This window comes from Tachysurus fulvidraco, chromosome 26 (genome assembly GCF_022655615.1).
Source record: "Tachysurus fulvidraco isolate hzauxx_2018 chromosome 26, HZAU_PFXX_2.0, whole genome shotgun sequence".
Classification (NCBI taxonomy): Eukaryota; Metazoa; Chordata; class Actinopteri; order Siluriformes; family Bagridae; genus Tachysurus; species Tachysurus fulvidraco.
This window is the reverse complement of record NC_062543.1, coordinates 13,320,296-13,337,157: the sequence shown is the minus strand read 5'-3', so window position 1 is coordinate 13,337,157 and position 16,862 is coordinate 13,320,296. Positions and strand designations below refer to the sequence as shown.

Genomic DNA, 16,862 nt, shown 5'->3' with positions numbered 1-16,862 from the left:
GTCTCTGGTCACACCTAGGAGTGGACTTTGCCACAGACCTCTCAGCTTCCCAAGATAACACATGCATATTCATCATAGTGGACCGTTTCTCTAAGTCATTTTGACTCATTTCCCTCAAGGGTTTACCCACTGCCATACAAAGTGCAGAATTACTCTTCCAGCATGTGTTCAGATACTTCAGTATCCCAGAAGATATTGTTTCTGATATTGTCACTGACTTTAGCAAACCATGTCTTTATGGAGCTCATATTGTGCATACGGTAGGGAGTTGTTATGTTAGAATAGGTTTGGGCTTCTTAGTCCCAGTGAGTAGAATAATAAACGCTTCAGCATACAAAGAGGTTTGATGCAATGCTCATCTACTGTACATCGTGGAAATAGTTCGAGGAAGGCCGACGATCGTGTAAGGCCGTGATAACCATATTTTCACGTACTTTTGGTCATATACTGTAGTTTTAAGGTAATGAAGTTTTGCATCTCTCAGCAACAATAAATGACCTTATGTTTAAAGTTATTTAATTGGAAATTTAACTTGGTTAGACTTCGGATTGTTAAAACATTTCTGCCCCACTTTGTCTAAAGTGGCATTCTACAAAAGAACAAGTTCAATGTTTTATTACACCCTAAAGAAGGAATGCAAAGCCAAGTATCTCTATCTGTCAGATTTACCTTGGTTAGTCTTCTGGTTGTTCAACACTGCTGGCCATATTTGTCTAAAGTGGTGGTCTACAAAAGAACAAATGACTATTATTGGTATCTCTTTTTTCTGTTAGTGCTCCAAAAGTCTGTGTCTGTGTAGTTTACTCTCTGTACTCGAACCAGTATCTAATCATTATTATGAGTCTCACTCAGGAGGTTACACACATAAACACATTTGAGAAGATAAAATGGACACGACTCACAGTGTATCACCGTAAACAAAAGGACAATGGTCAGTAAAATGTTCATGATGGTACAGTAAGTAGCACCATTATCTTCTTCTTCATCTACATTTCGTCCGGTATGTTGTCTCAGTTTTGGTTTGTTTCTCTTTGTTTGTTCATACACATTCTGTGACCTGGAGAGTCTCTGCTGCGAGAATCTCCATTGTCCAAAAAATCTTATCTATAATGACCAAAGATATTGAGGAACTAGGATACATCAAGCAAGGCTAGAGTTTTTTTTTTACATTTTGATGGTCAAGTCAAGTAAAGAAGCTTTTATCGTCATTTTAACCATATATATAGCTGTTGAAGTACACAGTGAAATGAGACAACGTTTCTCCAGGACCATGGTTCTACACAGAACAAAGACAGTGCTAAATAAGTTAGTCCTAGCCACATAAAGTGCATCTGTGCAACCTGGTGTACACAGTGCTGGACAAAATACAAAAAAGACAAAAGTCAGTGCAAACAAAAAAAAAAACAAGACAATACAGAAAAGACAAAACACAATCCACAAAAACAGCACCCACCAGTGTAAATACTGTATGTTCAATAAATATTATTCATGTGTCTGCCCTGCCCTTGTCTCTTCCTCCCTGCCTCTGCACACCTGTTCCTCATGTGTTCATCGTGTTGTGTATTTAACCGTGCCGCGTTGCCTATGGCGGCGCAGAATCCTCTTGGTTTGTCGCGTTAGTTGTCATGTCTTTGTTCCTGTTTTGTGTTTTTTATTTAATAAACCCGTTTATTTTACGCTATCCTGCATTTGGGTCTGTTTTTGTCCCCCCTATCCCTGACACTTAAAGCATTTCATGGACACAAACAAACCACATTTCCGTCTAATTCCATCTAATAGTTAAGTCGTGGCCTAATGGTTAGGGAGTCTGACTACTAACCCTAAGGTTGGGGGTTCGAGTCTCGGGCCGGCTCCGGGTGTGCTCCCCGGGCCCCGCAGCATAAATGGCTGCCCACTGCTCCGGGTGTATGTTCACAGTGTGTGTGTGTGTGTGTTCACTGCTTTGTGTGTGCACTTTGGATGGGTTAAATGCGGAGAACAAATTCTGAGTATGGGTCACCGTACTTAGCCGTATGTCACATCACGTCACTAATTGCAGTTTCTGTTCCAGAAAAACATCAAGAAAGTTGTTTCTGTTTTGAACAGATAATACAATTAACTATACATTTCATGTATAAGGATAAATTGAATATTGGATAATTCATAGTTAATGCAATCAAACCTTATGTATGTTTTTTATATTTCTTTTACTCAGACTGCGGATAAATATTAATAAGGACATCAAGGCCATTAAGTATTCTCTCTGTTTTATCTCCTAAATCCTGAAATACCTGCAAAAATTACCTGCAGGTTAGTATAATGATCTCCAATTTACATAACATCACTAGTCATGCGATTTGACCTTCGTTAACAAAATGACACTTGAAAAATAAAACACTAGAAGACATGCAAATTTAATTATTTATTTATTTTTAAAATTTAATCAGAACAGGTCGGGCCCATGGTGAATGTGAAGAAAACAGAAGCATTCACTAACCAGGATAAGAGTAAAAACTTAAAGCTAGGTAGCCAAAGGATTGAGTGGGTTAACAACTTCAAGTACCTGGGGTCAATGGTCAAGTCGAGGGAAACTGACATCAGCACAAGAAAGGCCCTCGCGTGGGCAGCCTTCTGGAAAATGAAGGATATATTTCGCTCAAAGAACCTTTCCATCTGTCTCAAAACAAATATTTTCCAACCAGCATGCTTACCAATACTACTGTATGGCTGCGAAAGCTGGATTATAACAGAGAAGCTCAAACAAAGCCTCAACAGTTTTGCCACCAACTGCTACAGAGTAATGCTCAACATCAAGCGCTTGGACAAAGTCTCAAATGCAGTGATATACCATACGATCGGTATTGACCCGCTACACCTCCAGATACAATGGAGGCAACTTAGATATGTCGGTCATTGTCTACGCAAACCAGAGTTCGAGCTGATCAACAAGTACGTTCTCTATCAACCATTGGAAAGAAAGCGTGGTAAACCAAAGCTTCTCTACCCACAGTACATAGGCAAATTGATCAACAGTGAGATACCACCAACAGTTTACGAAATGCGAACAGCAGCAAGAAACAGAACAGAATGGAAGAAGATTGTTGACGCCTGCAAACCACTAATATTTGCAGCCGACTGATGATGATGATGATGAAAAATCAATTTATAGTGGCTATAAACAATTGTTCCATCATCAGGGTCACCAACATCACTTTTTCCAATCTTAAATTTAATTATACAAAAAGAAAATGCATGATACAGCAAATGAAAGCAAAGGAAAAAGAAACAAGGATGTTTTGAAGCAGCCATGTCCAATCTTATCAACAAAAGGGCCGATGTGGGTGCAGGTTTTTATTCCAACCAAGCGGAATGTAACCTGCACTACTAATAAATGATTGATTTTCGACATCACCATATTGGGGGTCATTTTGTGTCCAGTTATTAAGATTCTCCTTCCATAACATTTTATATTACATTTACATTTACAGCATTACATTTACACACATTTACATGTACGACATACAGAAGTGCTTGTCTCTATCATTGGAGACATTAACTCTGGTTCACTAGGTTTCATACTAAAGATACCATGAGGTTTATTTTTTTTATGCAACAAAAAGGGAAACAAGTCATGGCAACAACTGCCAACTGGTGCTCCCACAGGTACCTGGATTATATTTATTCATTTCCAGTCTAATGTATTGTACAACTTATTATTTGACAATTTCGGCCCTATGTTTGGACCAAAAACAAAAGTCGCCCAACAACTTGACCCTCTTGGTCAATAGTATGTCACTGTTGGTATTTGAATTTGCTTTATTTTGGTCCTTAGTTAAAGATAAAGCAACAAGTGTTGCTTGTTGACTTTTGTATTGTCATAAATGTTAAAATTATTTTAAACTTAACTTGGTAATTGCACCCCAGAGTTACTAAGCTGGTTTTGAGCTGCAGCGTTGTCATCATCCACATAGTAAAAAATGTGGCTCTTGGTCTCTGACTGGTTGGCCACCCCTGGTCTACGATAACGGGAGGTCCTCCAGTAGGTGCTTCCATGGCGGTTTCAGTTGTGCTTGCCAAACCTCCCTTATTGCAGTCACACACATTTCTGCTGATATTATTTTGTAGTAACGAGTAACGAAGATGTCTAGTGGAAATATAACGTAGTAAAAGTATACATTATATCTAGGAAATGTAGTGGAGTAAAAGTGAAAGTTGACATAAATTTAAATAGCGAAGTAAAGTACAGATACGTGAAATTTCTACTTAAGTACATTAACGAAGTAATTGTACTCCGTTACATTACAACACTGAAGTTACGCAAGTGTAACCAGAAGCCAATGGTGCAGTCTAGTTTTTTGTAGTGAGTATACTGTGATCCCCCCAGCCTCATACGCACCCATCCTAGAGCGACACCCTATAGGCACCACGGCACTCACTAACGCATAAAATATGCATCTGCATGTAATTGCGAGCATTATTAAAGACTGCTTACTGTATGTGTTATCAACATTCCGATTTATCATAAGCAACAAAAGACAGTCAGCCGATAAAACCTGTGCTCCAGGTCCCATATTCATATAACATTTAAGACTGTAGCTTAAGACTTTTGACTGTGCCAGTAAGGCCTAGAATCAATCTGAAACTAGTTTCTGAAACTAGAGAATCTCTTCTTTCAAATGAGACCAGGCTCACCCCTGTGTGTCAAAGTATGTGGGAGCTGTACCACTTTATGTTGGGCAAGTCATATAGGCAGAGATCCTTAAGAGGTTAATAACAAGCAGAGGTTTATGGCCAGGGAACTGCACAAACGTGGGTAAGAACTGCTTATGTGCCAGACATACTGTACGAACGGCTCTACACACAGTTGCCTTTCCCACAGGCTCTGAATCGCCCACACTGTACAAAAACTGGCCAGACGCAAAAAACCTAAGTTTGTCATATTTGCGATATGCAATTTTAAAAGACGTGTTAAATAAACTAACGAATCTTTTGAAAAAAGATAACGCTCTTTCAAATACTTATTAGAGTATGCAAACACATCAATACGCGGTCTTATAACCCTTTCCCGACGAAAAAAACAGGCTCACCAACCTTCTGCAACGAAGTTACACTGAAACATAACCTGCTCCCGAGCAGGTTATCTTCAGAGTCAGTTGCTATGGTTACATACATACCCAGAAAGTTACCTCCGTTTTTGGAACCGAAAGTTGAGGTTATCCACGAACTTACCCTTAAACATACCCAGGTATGTCACATAACCTGCTTTCTGGAATACCCCCCTGGACACAAATTCTTACCCTGCTTAGATTGTGTGCTGAAGTTGAAGGACCCTCATGTGTGGGCAAATCCCTAGTTATGTACTGTGAAAGGACAATGACAGTTTGTTACACTAATGCCAAAAGGGGCCATACATTATAAATGGTATGCATCATACCCCAGTGGATCTACTAGCATTGTCCACTTCTGTCACAGAAGATGTGGTCTCTTCATCGTCATCTTCATCATCTTCATCCTACAGGAGAAATATTCAAGTATACATTATCTGGCAAAAAAAATAAATAAATAACAACCTAAAAGTAACTAAAGGTACCTGACAACAAATCACTTACAACGGTGACAGACTGTGTTCTTTCTGGAGGGTCCAATAATACAATCGTCCATCAGTATCTATAAGAACACACAACCCATTAAATTCTCAATATTATCAAAGAAAATAATACATGAAAAGAGTAACATGTCAGACTGAGATCACAGTAGCCTATACATCATATGCAGTTAAATAAAATAAGCCTACATAAAATTAATCTTGTTCAAAAAGCCTTTAAGTGACAGAGATAGTCATTTATTAGGACAAAAAATGAAAACAAATCATAGAGGTAAACTTACATTTCACCATTTTTTCCCCCATCACTTGTGGTGCATGGTGTGTGCGAGGAACTGCCCCCTGGAATGCCAGCAACCACTGATCAGATGGGGTGAGGGGAGGTGGTGGTTGGCCCCCGCCAGTTAGACGGGCTTCGGTCTTCTTTCTATTACCCACATGACAGAATGAATATACTAAATTCTGTTATAATAATAGTTCAGTAATTGTGTAATCAAATATTACATTTTTGTAGAATATTTTTTTGGGTTTTATTTTGACTTGACTTACAGTTCTTCTGGCTCCAGAAGGATTACACCTTATTAAATAAAAAATATACATTATTATTTTAAACTAAAGAAATAAATGGCAGGAAAAGAAAATGCTTTCATAGTGATATATTCAAAAGGATGTATAAGTCATACTTCATTATTTTGCATTATAATAAAACGGGAGCCAAAACCAAATTTGTAATTTAAGCCACTCACGCATTTACTCTGTGTTATATCTGTCACTTGGATGTCAAAAGTTGCACTGAGTAAATATTTTACAAAAGCACTATTGATACTATCTAACATTGCCTTTGTGCTATAGCAGGCAATTACTTTTGTATTTTGTGTTTAAAACTTTGTGGCAACAGAGGAAACGTGGTAACAGAGCGGAAGTACGAGTGATGGCCAGGCTGTAAAATTGCAAACTGCACATTTAAGCGTACATGCTACTTTAAATATCTTTATTTTATCTGAATACGAAAAATAACTTACACATTTCCTGTACATGATGTAAGCATACGTACATTATAAGTACTTATAACAAACTAGCTTTTAGCTGAAGTTTTTTTGTCATTTCATTGTTTCATGGCATAATCATAAAGTTAGCTTCAAGTGGGGGAAAAATACACAGGCATTAAAATAAGTTACCATTCATCTCTTTTAGGTCTGCAACTTTTTTAGGTAGCTTGTTATTTTTGTATTGTCTTAATTTGCATTGTATTGTTTATTTTTCCTACAGATTTGTTACATTTAAAGTTTGAGCTGACGTTGAATGTCAAAAGTCAACATATTGTACCAGACAGCAGCAGATCTGTAAATAGACAGAATACGATCACAGTCGACTGTCCGATCCATGAAGATCAGGGATTACTGACATGTCCTGAAAATGACAAAGCATTGTCCAAAGTTATAGAATTTATTGAGGTGAGGATTTATTATTTTCTTAAATCATGGTTCATTTTTATTTTTGACAACAAAATTAAATTGGAAAATCTTTATATTTTAAATGCAAAAACAAAATGTTCTAATAATATATTCTACAGATTATTCAGGGAAAGACAACAAGAGAAAGTCCAAGTATGTCACTTTGTTGCTGCCAGTCCCATCAGTTGTCCAAAACCGTAACCACTAAACTACCACATCCCATAAATCTTCTAGGATGTGTTACCATAAATCTTTTTTGAAAAACTGGTGGCAAATTTGCTATTGCTCAATAATTATCCTGATTCATGTAATGCATCTAAAATATTCCCAGGAATCATTTATTACAGTTTATTATTTATATTACAGTATATTATACTACAGTGACTGATTTGTGTTCTCTTTAAATCATCAGTCTTTTTTCCAGATGTTGAAGCGTAATCGTCTAACATACTTCACTATAATGACTGGAAACACATTAGGACCTGATGTGGAGATAGAGAAGAAACTTCATGAACTAATACCAGGTCTACAGATGGTGAAGAAATTGGAAGAATCTGATTTCATTCTGATTTTCTGCCCTGTTTTTTCACACACTGAAACTGACATTAAAGCAGCAGTAGAGTTGCTCAATACCCAAGCAGGTAAAACACTCATTATTCCAATAAATAAATAATTTTCACAAATTTACAAGCATTAATTTCATGGATGAAAAATAATATTTGACATAAGCTCACTTCTTTCGGGATATTTGTTTTTATTAAACTTTTAGATTTGCCTAAAGTTACATTTTACCATCTGAGAAATATTTGCTTTCTTGCTTTCTCCAATGACTTCATCAAAAGGTGACAAACCTGCAGTTCTGGTGGTGCTTCATCACGCCTGTCTTTCAAATCTTATTTTACCATTCAGTCGCGAATTTGTAAACAGACACAATACGATCAGAGTCGACTGTCTGTTCTATGAACTTCAGGGATTACGGAGGTGTCATAAGAACAATGAAGCACTGTCCAAAGTTGTAAATTGGCTGAATAGGTGAGGCTGAAATCACTCAGTGGGTGGGTTTTGTTTGTTCTACCACAGGTTTAGTGTTAACCGCTTTGTTGCGCGTGTTTGCAGGGTGATGAAAATAATGAAAAGAACATACTTAAGTAAATAAATAAGGATACAGTAAATATAAAAAAGTGAGATGAATTTTATTTTATTGCACAATTGTAAGAATAAGAAATAGAAATTAAAAAAACAGAAGACTAATCATGTGCTTTAGATGTGTATTTATTTTATTTATCTTCATCGAAAGGAGTATAGAAAAAAGAAAACATGATGAATAACAGAGAAGGCCATGTCCAACCTGGACCATCTTCCAGACCTTGAAGATCTCAGTTTCTTCTCAAGAAGCACTGACCATCCCTCTACCTATATATAGTTTAAATAAATCATGTTTAGAACTTGTAAGATTTATTCATGTAAAATTGACTCGTCTCCATTATGATTAATGTCCTTAAACCTGCTGAGAATTAGCATGTAGTAGATGCCTGCTTTTATTTCTGGCTCTCTCTATTCTTCCTACAAGCATGAACAGTGGACAATGTAATGTTCTTTATGATAAATACACTGAATAAATGAAATGCGTAATAATTATAATAAGCAGTATATTATCATTTAATGCATTTGCATGTATTGTTATGTAAAAGTAAAAATATATAAATGAAACAGTAGGGTTCATGTTGCTGTAGTAATACCAGGTATGATGCAGTATGATATAACACATTAGTTATTGCCTGTTATTCTGTGAAAAACAATAAATGTTCTTAAAGCAGCTTTTGTTTCAGCAACTTTTTCCTCTTGAAATTAGACAAAACTAATGAAAGCACAAAATTCTGTGATAATAATATATACCACGCAAACCAAACAAAAGCTTTTGACCAATCAGATTCGAGAAGTTTGTAAATTGAGTTCTTTCCACTGATTGGATGAGACATCTGTCACTCAATATATACAAGAAGTAGGAAACTGTGTAGAAAACTTTATTTCTTGTACATGTATGGAGTTCTGAGTTATAGAGCACCATTATATCTAACAATAAATTCCATTGGGAAGCAGGAAGAAAATATAATGATGGTAGCATATAACGATTATATAAAGATTAGTTTTCCCATCTCCTAAAACCTGGAGAACGTATGTTTGTTTTGAAGACAAAACTCCAGGGCTATCAAGCGTTACACATTGAGCGTGACAGTCACTCATTTCGGTCTTTTGTCACGATCTCCCACCACACATTGTATTTCTCATGCAGAAAAACGTACTATTTATCATTTATTTAATATGAATCTGTCCGCACCGCTCTGTCTATGGAATCCGGCAGGAATCAAGAGCGTCTACCCTGGAGTTCTTAGTCTAGCCTGACATTGACACACAAAAAAAGAGGCTACACAAAGAGGCTAGCTGGACTAGTGGAGTATACTATCCAGAGTATGTTGTCCCAGACAGCAGTGGAGCTTTATCCAGATATACATTTACATTTACAGCATTTGGCACCTTATCTATATCATGTACAATAATAGATATTCACATTCTTGTTCCTTTCAGAAACCATGAAGAGAACCGAGGTAAAGTTCCGTACAACTGCCTAGAAACATACTCAATGATGAGGTGATGGGATGCAGTGTCCTGCAAAACAGTTACTGTTAATTATTTTTTTATGAAATCAGCTATACCACCTTAACCACTAGGCTAGTGCATAAGTATTAGATCTATGTATCTTTAATGATTTTCCCTAATGAGCAAACTGGAGGTGAGGTCACTCCTTGAGATGATATGAGGAAGAAACCTTGAGAGAAACCAGACTCAGAAGGGAACCTCATCCTCATTTGACTGACACTGGACAGGAAATAATGTCATTCTATAACAGTTTGTAGTTGAGAGAGATTAAACAACCGAGAGCTCCTGAGGAACTAACAGTCAGCGTCATTTCCAAGGTCACAACAGACCCAATGCTGAAAATATCATAGCTTCCTGTTCAGAGAGAAAAAACAAAACCCTGTGCAACTGACACACTAAAGCAGCAGGAGTCTGTGAGAAGAACGGCAAAGATTTAAGGGAAACGTTAAGATTAAAAATTCCTTTAAACATATAAAACAGACTCATTATATCATACTATTTGATTTCTCTGGAGGATTTTACTCAATTGAAAGCAGAGATGGCTGCAGCATCCAACTGTAAGTTTAACATTTAAAGTTATACGCAAATGGATATCGACAAAAAAAAAATTTCCTGTGTACTTCCTGTAACTTCTTAAATGTTTTTTTATTGCAAAATTATGCCTGCCTTTGACTGATGGGCAACATATTGTATAAGGCAAAAGGTCATTTTAGTTTTTAACTGTATAATTAAACGGAAAACTTTGTAATGTAATCATCACTGTTAAGCAGTGGAGGTCGCAGTGGCCTATAGCACTCTGTATTTTTTAGCAAAGCAGTAAGGCATATGTAAGATTTCATATGTGCATCATTTACATCTTGATTCTTATATTTGTCTTTGTCTTTTTCATGCAGCTGAGTTTACACTCATTTCCCACCAATATAAAGGGATTCAGCTTGGCTCAACAGTCACATTCTCGTGTTTCCTATCTCCTGAAATCAGTGCTGTTGACATGCAGATCCAGTGGTTTAAGGGGACAGACTGTGTTTTTCTCTATAAGAACAGAGAAATTAAAGAGGGGAGAGGCTACAAGGGCAGAGTGAGTCTATTCACTCAGGAGCTGGACAAAGGAAACATCTACTTACAGCTGAAAGAGAGCCGTGAATCAGATATAGGACATTACCTGTGTCAGGTGACTGATGGGGAAAGAATGGGAAAGCTTACAGTAAGACTATGGTGGCGTAAGTATCCCAAATCTACACTTACCATCAATGTAAACACTTTCTCAATTGAATCTAAATAAAAAAAGATAGAACATTAGATAGATTTATTCAGATTTCAATTGATGCTCATCTGCTAAACTTTCATTTGGACATACGATAACTTCACGACACCTCTTGGTTGTAAAATGCAAACTCTGACATTGTATTATGTGGACACCTCAATATCAGTACCTCCTGAACAGCTTTTTCCAAAAATAATGGCCATTAATATAGAATTGGTAGATACCATGGATTTTTCTATCTCCTCCATCCTGTTTACTTCTGAAGACTGGAGACTCATTTTGAACATGATTCTGTAACATTAGGCTTTCATCCTAGACAAAGATTCTATACTAAGTTTTACTTTTGATACGGTCTTACTTCCTGTTGCAGCCGTCCTCTGCTGCAAGATAGCGTTAGTGTGCAACGTCTTTCTGTTTCCTGCTGCGTTAGAGGTGTGAAGTGTGCTTTCATTCATGGGAAATATTTAGCGTTATAGTATATAACTGTGCATGATAAGTACATGTGTAACCTTGCAAACAGATGTAATTGGATGGATTACTTTCAGTGGATTGGAGCGATGAAGCTGCTCTGCTACTCATGACATCCGGAGTGAGAATAATGTCAGTTTATGACATTTTTTTTTTGCACCAGGTGCACAAACCACTGGTGTGCAGTTGTGTTTTTAAGGTTTATCCACTAGATGTCAGTGTTCTTCTGTAGAATAGACTTAACTTGCCAGACCAGATAAAGACTAAAGCAAGCACCTAAAAACTTCAGTAGGGTGAAAGCATTTAATCAAATAAAACTACTGATTTAAAGAAAATAGTAATTCAGCCACTCAAAAATCGAACAATCACAGCTTTTGCGTATTAGATGACAGCACCATGTGAGAAGAAAAAAAAAAGGTTATATTTATTACAAGTGAATTAGATACAAACCTGGAGATAATCTGAAATTTATATAAGCATGTGGTCTTAACGTACATACAGACTCCATTGGGACTTGTAAACATATAAAGACATTTAAACATATTATATAAGACATAAACGTTTACTACATAAACATTTAAAAAAGTCAAAATATACAATTTTTATACTGCTTCATTAATAAACTGCTACACTTGCTAACGTAAAACTGCTAACAAGCTGCTTAAAACTGTTAGCTAAGTCGCTACCAGTGGCTAATACAAACCCGTTAGCATCACACTGCATGTCAACGTAATCAGCACTTCACTCGGAAATTATAAGGAAAATATACGTCTTATATTTTTGTTTCAGGCATTAAAAAATGTAATTCTTGAAGCACGCAAAATCATATTATTCTTTATCATGGTCTGTATTTGTGGCTAAGTCAATTCAGGACTCTACCATCAGGTATAATATAATATACAGAGGGAGGTACCGTTTTCTACACGAGCCAAAATAAACCTGCAGTCAAACAGACTTTTTATCTCATTAGGGGATGCAAAAGAAAAAGGAAGAAAAATGTGCGATTCTGTCATAATGACTATTTATTTATACTTTATTTATTTACACATGCTATTTATGTACAGTATGTGCAAGTATGAACAGAGAAATGGTGAGACTTCTACTTTTGGTAGTGACATAGTCAAAAGTTAGAATGGATCAAACAATAGCTGTATTTCAGGGAAGGATTATATAATGTTTGAGTTTTGTCCTTAAAGTTTTTCCCATCAGCTAAAAGCTTTGACTTGGGTTTAACAAAGACTGAAGTAAACAGAAACAGACTAAAAACATAACTTTTAATTCTTTTAATTATCTAATGCAGATCATCTTCGAAGCATAAGCAGACTCTTTCAGGTAATTTTTTATTTTGAATATCTCTTGCTTGAATTTGAGTATTTCTTGTACTGCTTGTGAATATTTTATGGCATATAATATATTTGATCATAATCACTTTTTTTTTACTAGCTTTATTGTCTGATCTGTTTTTTTTTCCTCCAGTGTGGTGTCATTCCCTATGTTAAAATCGAGCAGGTAGAAACATATTTTATATTTTAAACAGTATGTAAAGTGGCAAGTGGTTTAAATCCTGAAAATATAATCATTCATTATAAAAAAAAAATGACAAATTAATTCTTTTAAATTGATTTTTTTTAATATTTAAAGACTGTCTAAATTTAGCAGACTCACTCCTGTTAGTGTTAATAAGTATAATATAGCTTATAGTTTTAATTTGTTTATAGGCTAACAGTAATGCTAGGTTAAAAACGTCTATATAATGCACAGTATGACTTTACTGTTTTTTGTTCGCATCTGTAGTGGGGGAAAAAATGGTCAAAAGAGGAGAAAATTAAAATGTCAGAGTCTTCATTGTTGACTGGTAAGTTTGAAACAACAACAAGAAAAATCTCTTAACATTTCTATCAAAATGATCCAGATTTTGTATATATTTAATACGGTACTCATACTTCACTGTTAATATTTACAGAATATAATACAGATGTTAAAGGCATCATAAAGGACCTTCTTAAAACACACGACGCATTAGAAAAAACTGAGCAGCGATTGAAAGACACCACGCAGGAACTAAACAAAGCAAAAGCAGAGCTGGAAGTTGCTGCTGCTCCAGACTTATATGGCTTTGTGTCAAAAGTGGAGTCTCCAGTCAGTGAGTGGCTTTTGGTCATTCTTAAATTGTATAATGAATTTAATGTAAAATAGAAGGAATATTTGAAGAACGTTCTTGAACTATGAACAATGAGAAATTGTCTCAATATTGTCTCAAATTTAAATGCTAAAGAGTTATCTTTCTATATATAATATCCGTACCTGATTTTTTTCTTGTACACTGTCCACTGTTAATTTTTATTATTTTTTTCATAATCACTGATAATCATATAATCTGTTTAATTAAATGTAAATTAAGTGTCTCATTCTTGCTCATTGTCAGTGGGTGAAGCATCAGCAAGTTCAAATTCTTCAGAATTGCGGTTTGTGCTGCTCGGGAGGACGGGGTCTGGAAAGAGTGCAGCAGGAAACATCATCCTGGGAAAAGCAGAGAGAAACCTGGATATCACACCTACAGCCACCCAGCAGAGTGAGAGCACACAAGGGGAGGTGGCTGGTAGGAAGGTGACTGTGGTGGACACGCCTGACTGGTTCTCTTCTGGACTCTCTGTGGAGAAGCTGAGACAGGACGTGGGGCTCTGTGTCCGTCTGTCTGCTCCAGGACCCCATGCCTTCGTCGTGGTCATACCTGTAAAGCAGCCTACAGAAAAGGAGAGAGGAATGATGGAGAAAATTGAAGAGATCTTTGGAGAGAGGTGTTGGGAGACTGCTTTCCTCCTTTTTACTGTTTCTGATGAAGTTCAGAAGAAGAATATCGAGGAATTTATCCAATCAGGAGACCAGGAGGTCCAGAGACTTGTAAAGAACTGTGGGAATAGGTTTCACTGTCTCAATATTAAAGAGAGTGAAGATGGTTCTCAGGTATCAGAGCTGCTGGAGAAGATAGAGAAGATGGTGGTCAGAAATAAAGGAAGATTCCTCAGCAGTGAGCTCTACCTGGAAACAGAATCTAAGATTGAAAACATAATTTTGTGTATTAAAGAAAAGAAGATAGCCAAAGAAGAACGAGAAGTGGAAGTGAAACTAGAGGAGGAGCTCCAGAAATCTCTGAAAAAGATAGAAGGAATGATCCAAGAGCATGAAAAAGATATTACACAGCTGAACAATCAAGTAGCTGATCTGGAAGGAAAAATTAAAGAGGAAATGGATGAAGTGAAAAAAGAAAAACTGAAAGGGGAACTAGATGGAGAGATGCAAAAGAGGACAAAGATTGACAATGTAATTAATATACTAAATGAAAAAGTAGAGTGGGAGAGGAGAGAGTTGAAGGGGATACTCAGACAAAAGGTGGAAGATATAAGGAAGGCCTATGAAGGAGAGGCTGGAATGGAGGAAGAGAGAAGACTTGTGAAAATCATGATTCCTGAAATCCAGAGATATATTTTGACCTCCAAATCAAAGATGGAGGAATATTTCAGAGGACAGATGGAAGAGAAGGATAGAGAGCTGGAGTTACTGAAAAAGACACTGACCCAGCTTAGAGAAGAGAAAAACGAACCCGTTTTGGGAAAAGAGGCTCATAATGAGTCTGGAGAAACCGCCTTCAAAAACAAGTGGAGGAAACATGGTGGGAGTTTATGATTACTCAGGATTTCACAATGTTTGTAACTGTGCATAAACCTGACACTTTTTCTGGAGGGAAGTTACTCTTGAGTACTTAGCGATTCTGTCATCCAGCCACATACACAACTGGTACAAATGATTTTCTTAACTTTAACAGGAATTACATGATTACAAAAGAGGTTTGCTAGGTCTAACCCTCATATAACCATTAATAACTATTACCTTTTGTTTATGATTGTGGTTTCACTGTGCTGGTCTGTAATGCTGCACTACAGTGTATCGGTATGAATGCAACTAAATGTTATTTAGAAAACTGACAAGACCATTTTTTATATATTTTTTGAGGATGATGATGAGGATGATGATGAAATTTAAACCTTTGCATGCGTTTTCAACCAAAAACAGTTTTTATTTTGTAAAAGTTACTTACATTCTGTGCAGCAAAAATATAAAACACATATCAATAAACATTTGATAGGCTCCATTGATTTCGTACTTACTTTATTTTAATTTTTTTTTCTTTATTCATCTGTTTTTACTTTACGCTATTGGCGCATTTACAATGGGCGCATTATGGAGAACCTTTAAATGCAACTGAACTATGAATGAAACTTTCCTGAAAGATTTGTAACTGTTACTCCTCTTGGCTCCTCATTCCTGGTAAAACCATCAACACATATTGTAAATATGATAAACATTAATTGCATCTAGTGCACACTTGTGAACTCTCATGCATTTGGACAACACCGATCCATTGTTTCCTAAATTTCCTGTGTTCCATTTGTAAACTTCAAAAAGCTTTAATATTTTAACCCCTGCGCTGCTCTTTCACACACCCATCCCTCCACCCGTTCCACCTCCTCAATGAGTTGAGAGGTCGCACCGAAGATCTCGCAGTCAGACTCGTCATCGACCTGAAAATAGGTGTGAACATGGTCAGAAAGATGAAACATTTGCTAACATTTGTTTTATACCAAAGTGCTGTTGAATTCTTGTTGGTCAGAAAGTACTGATTTATGGTATTTACTGGTCTTTATTTAGCATTTTCGTAGGGAGTCACTAGTGTCAGCACCTGTAATTGTATGTTCTAAGGTAGGACTTATGCTATGCTCTGTTTAGCATCATGACAAGATGTCTTACAGTATAATGTCTTAAATTAAAACCTCAAGTAGAAAGATGAAAGAAACACTTTCGAGGGAACAACTGCCCACATCTGCAACCATCTGCAATGGTGTTAATGAAGAGAGGAACTTTGTTAGCAGAAGTTCCAGAGCATTAAAAATATCAGCACACCCAGTAATGTTTTATTCATTACATTTACAATGCAGCCGTCTAGTTTGTTTGGTTTAGTTATACATTTTGCTGAAAGGTCAGATTGATGTCAGATGTCAGAGTGGAGATTAAGGTGGAAAATATGAAGCATTTTATACAATATAGAAATATTCACTATAAATACCGTATCAGAATCGAAACCATCTCCGGAACTTTGTGGCTGGTTCATTTGCACTAGCATGTGCTTTCCATTGATCTGTGAATGCAGCCAGTCCTACACACACATACACACACACACACACACACACACACACACACACACACACACACACACACACACACACACACACACACACACACACACACTTAATAGCCCAAAGAAACAGAATTTCTGTAAGTTGCACAGATCGACATATATTTACAGCTTATATATATTTGTGTGTGTGTGTGTGTGTGTGTGTGTGTGTGTGTGTGTGTGTGTGTGTGTGTGTGTGTGTGT

At 36.5% G+C, this 16,862-nt stretch overlaps 1 protein-coding gene across 1 annotated transcript; it reads left to right on the top strand.

Moving 5' to 3' along the window:
* Window positions 1–9,961: 9,961 nt before the first annotated feature.
* Window positions 9,962–15,575, top strand: LOC113640204 (plectin-like). The gene is made up of 7 exons (XM_027142591.2): window positions 9,962–10,250; window positions 10,587–10,913; window positions 12,726–12,757; window positions 12,902–12,934; window positions 13,220–13,280; window positions 13,389–13,568; window positions 13,851–15,575. Exons 1-7 carry the CDS (start codon window positions 10,232–10,234, stop codon window positions 15,107–15,109), a joined length of 1,911 nt encoding a protein of 636 aa, XP_026998392.2. The 5' UTR covers window positions 9,962–10,231; the 3' UTR covers window positions 15,110–15,575.
* Window positions 15,576–16,862: the final 1,287 nt, after the last annotated feature.

What these genes read in the sequence shown, in the direction of transcription:
- LOC113640204 (XM_027142591.2), top strand. An exon ending in CCTATGTTAAAATCGAGCAG is followed by an intron (nt 12,935 to 13,219) that starts GTAGAAACATAT and finishes TCGCATCTGTAG; the next exon opens with TGGGGGAAAAAATGGTCAAA. An exon ending in AAAAGTGGAGTCTCCAGTCA is followed by an intron (nt 13,569 to 13,850) that starts GTGAGTGGCTTT and finishes GCTCATTGTCAG; the next exon opens with TGGGTGAAGCATCAGCAAGT.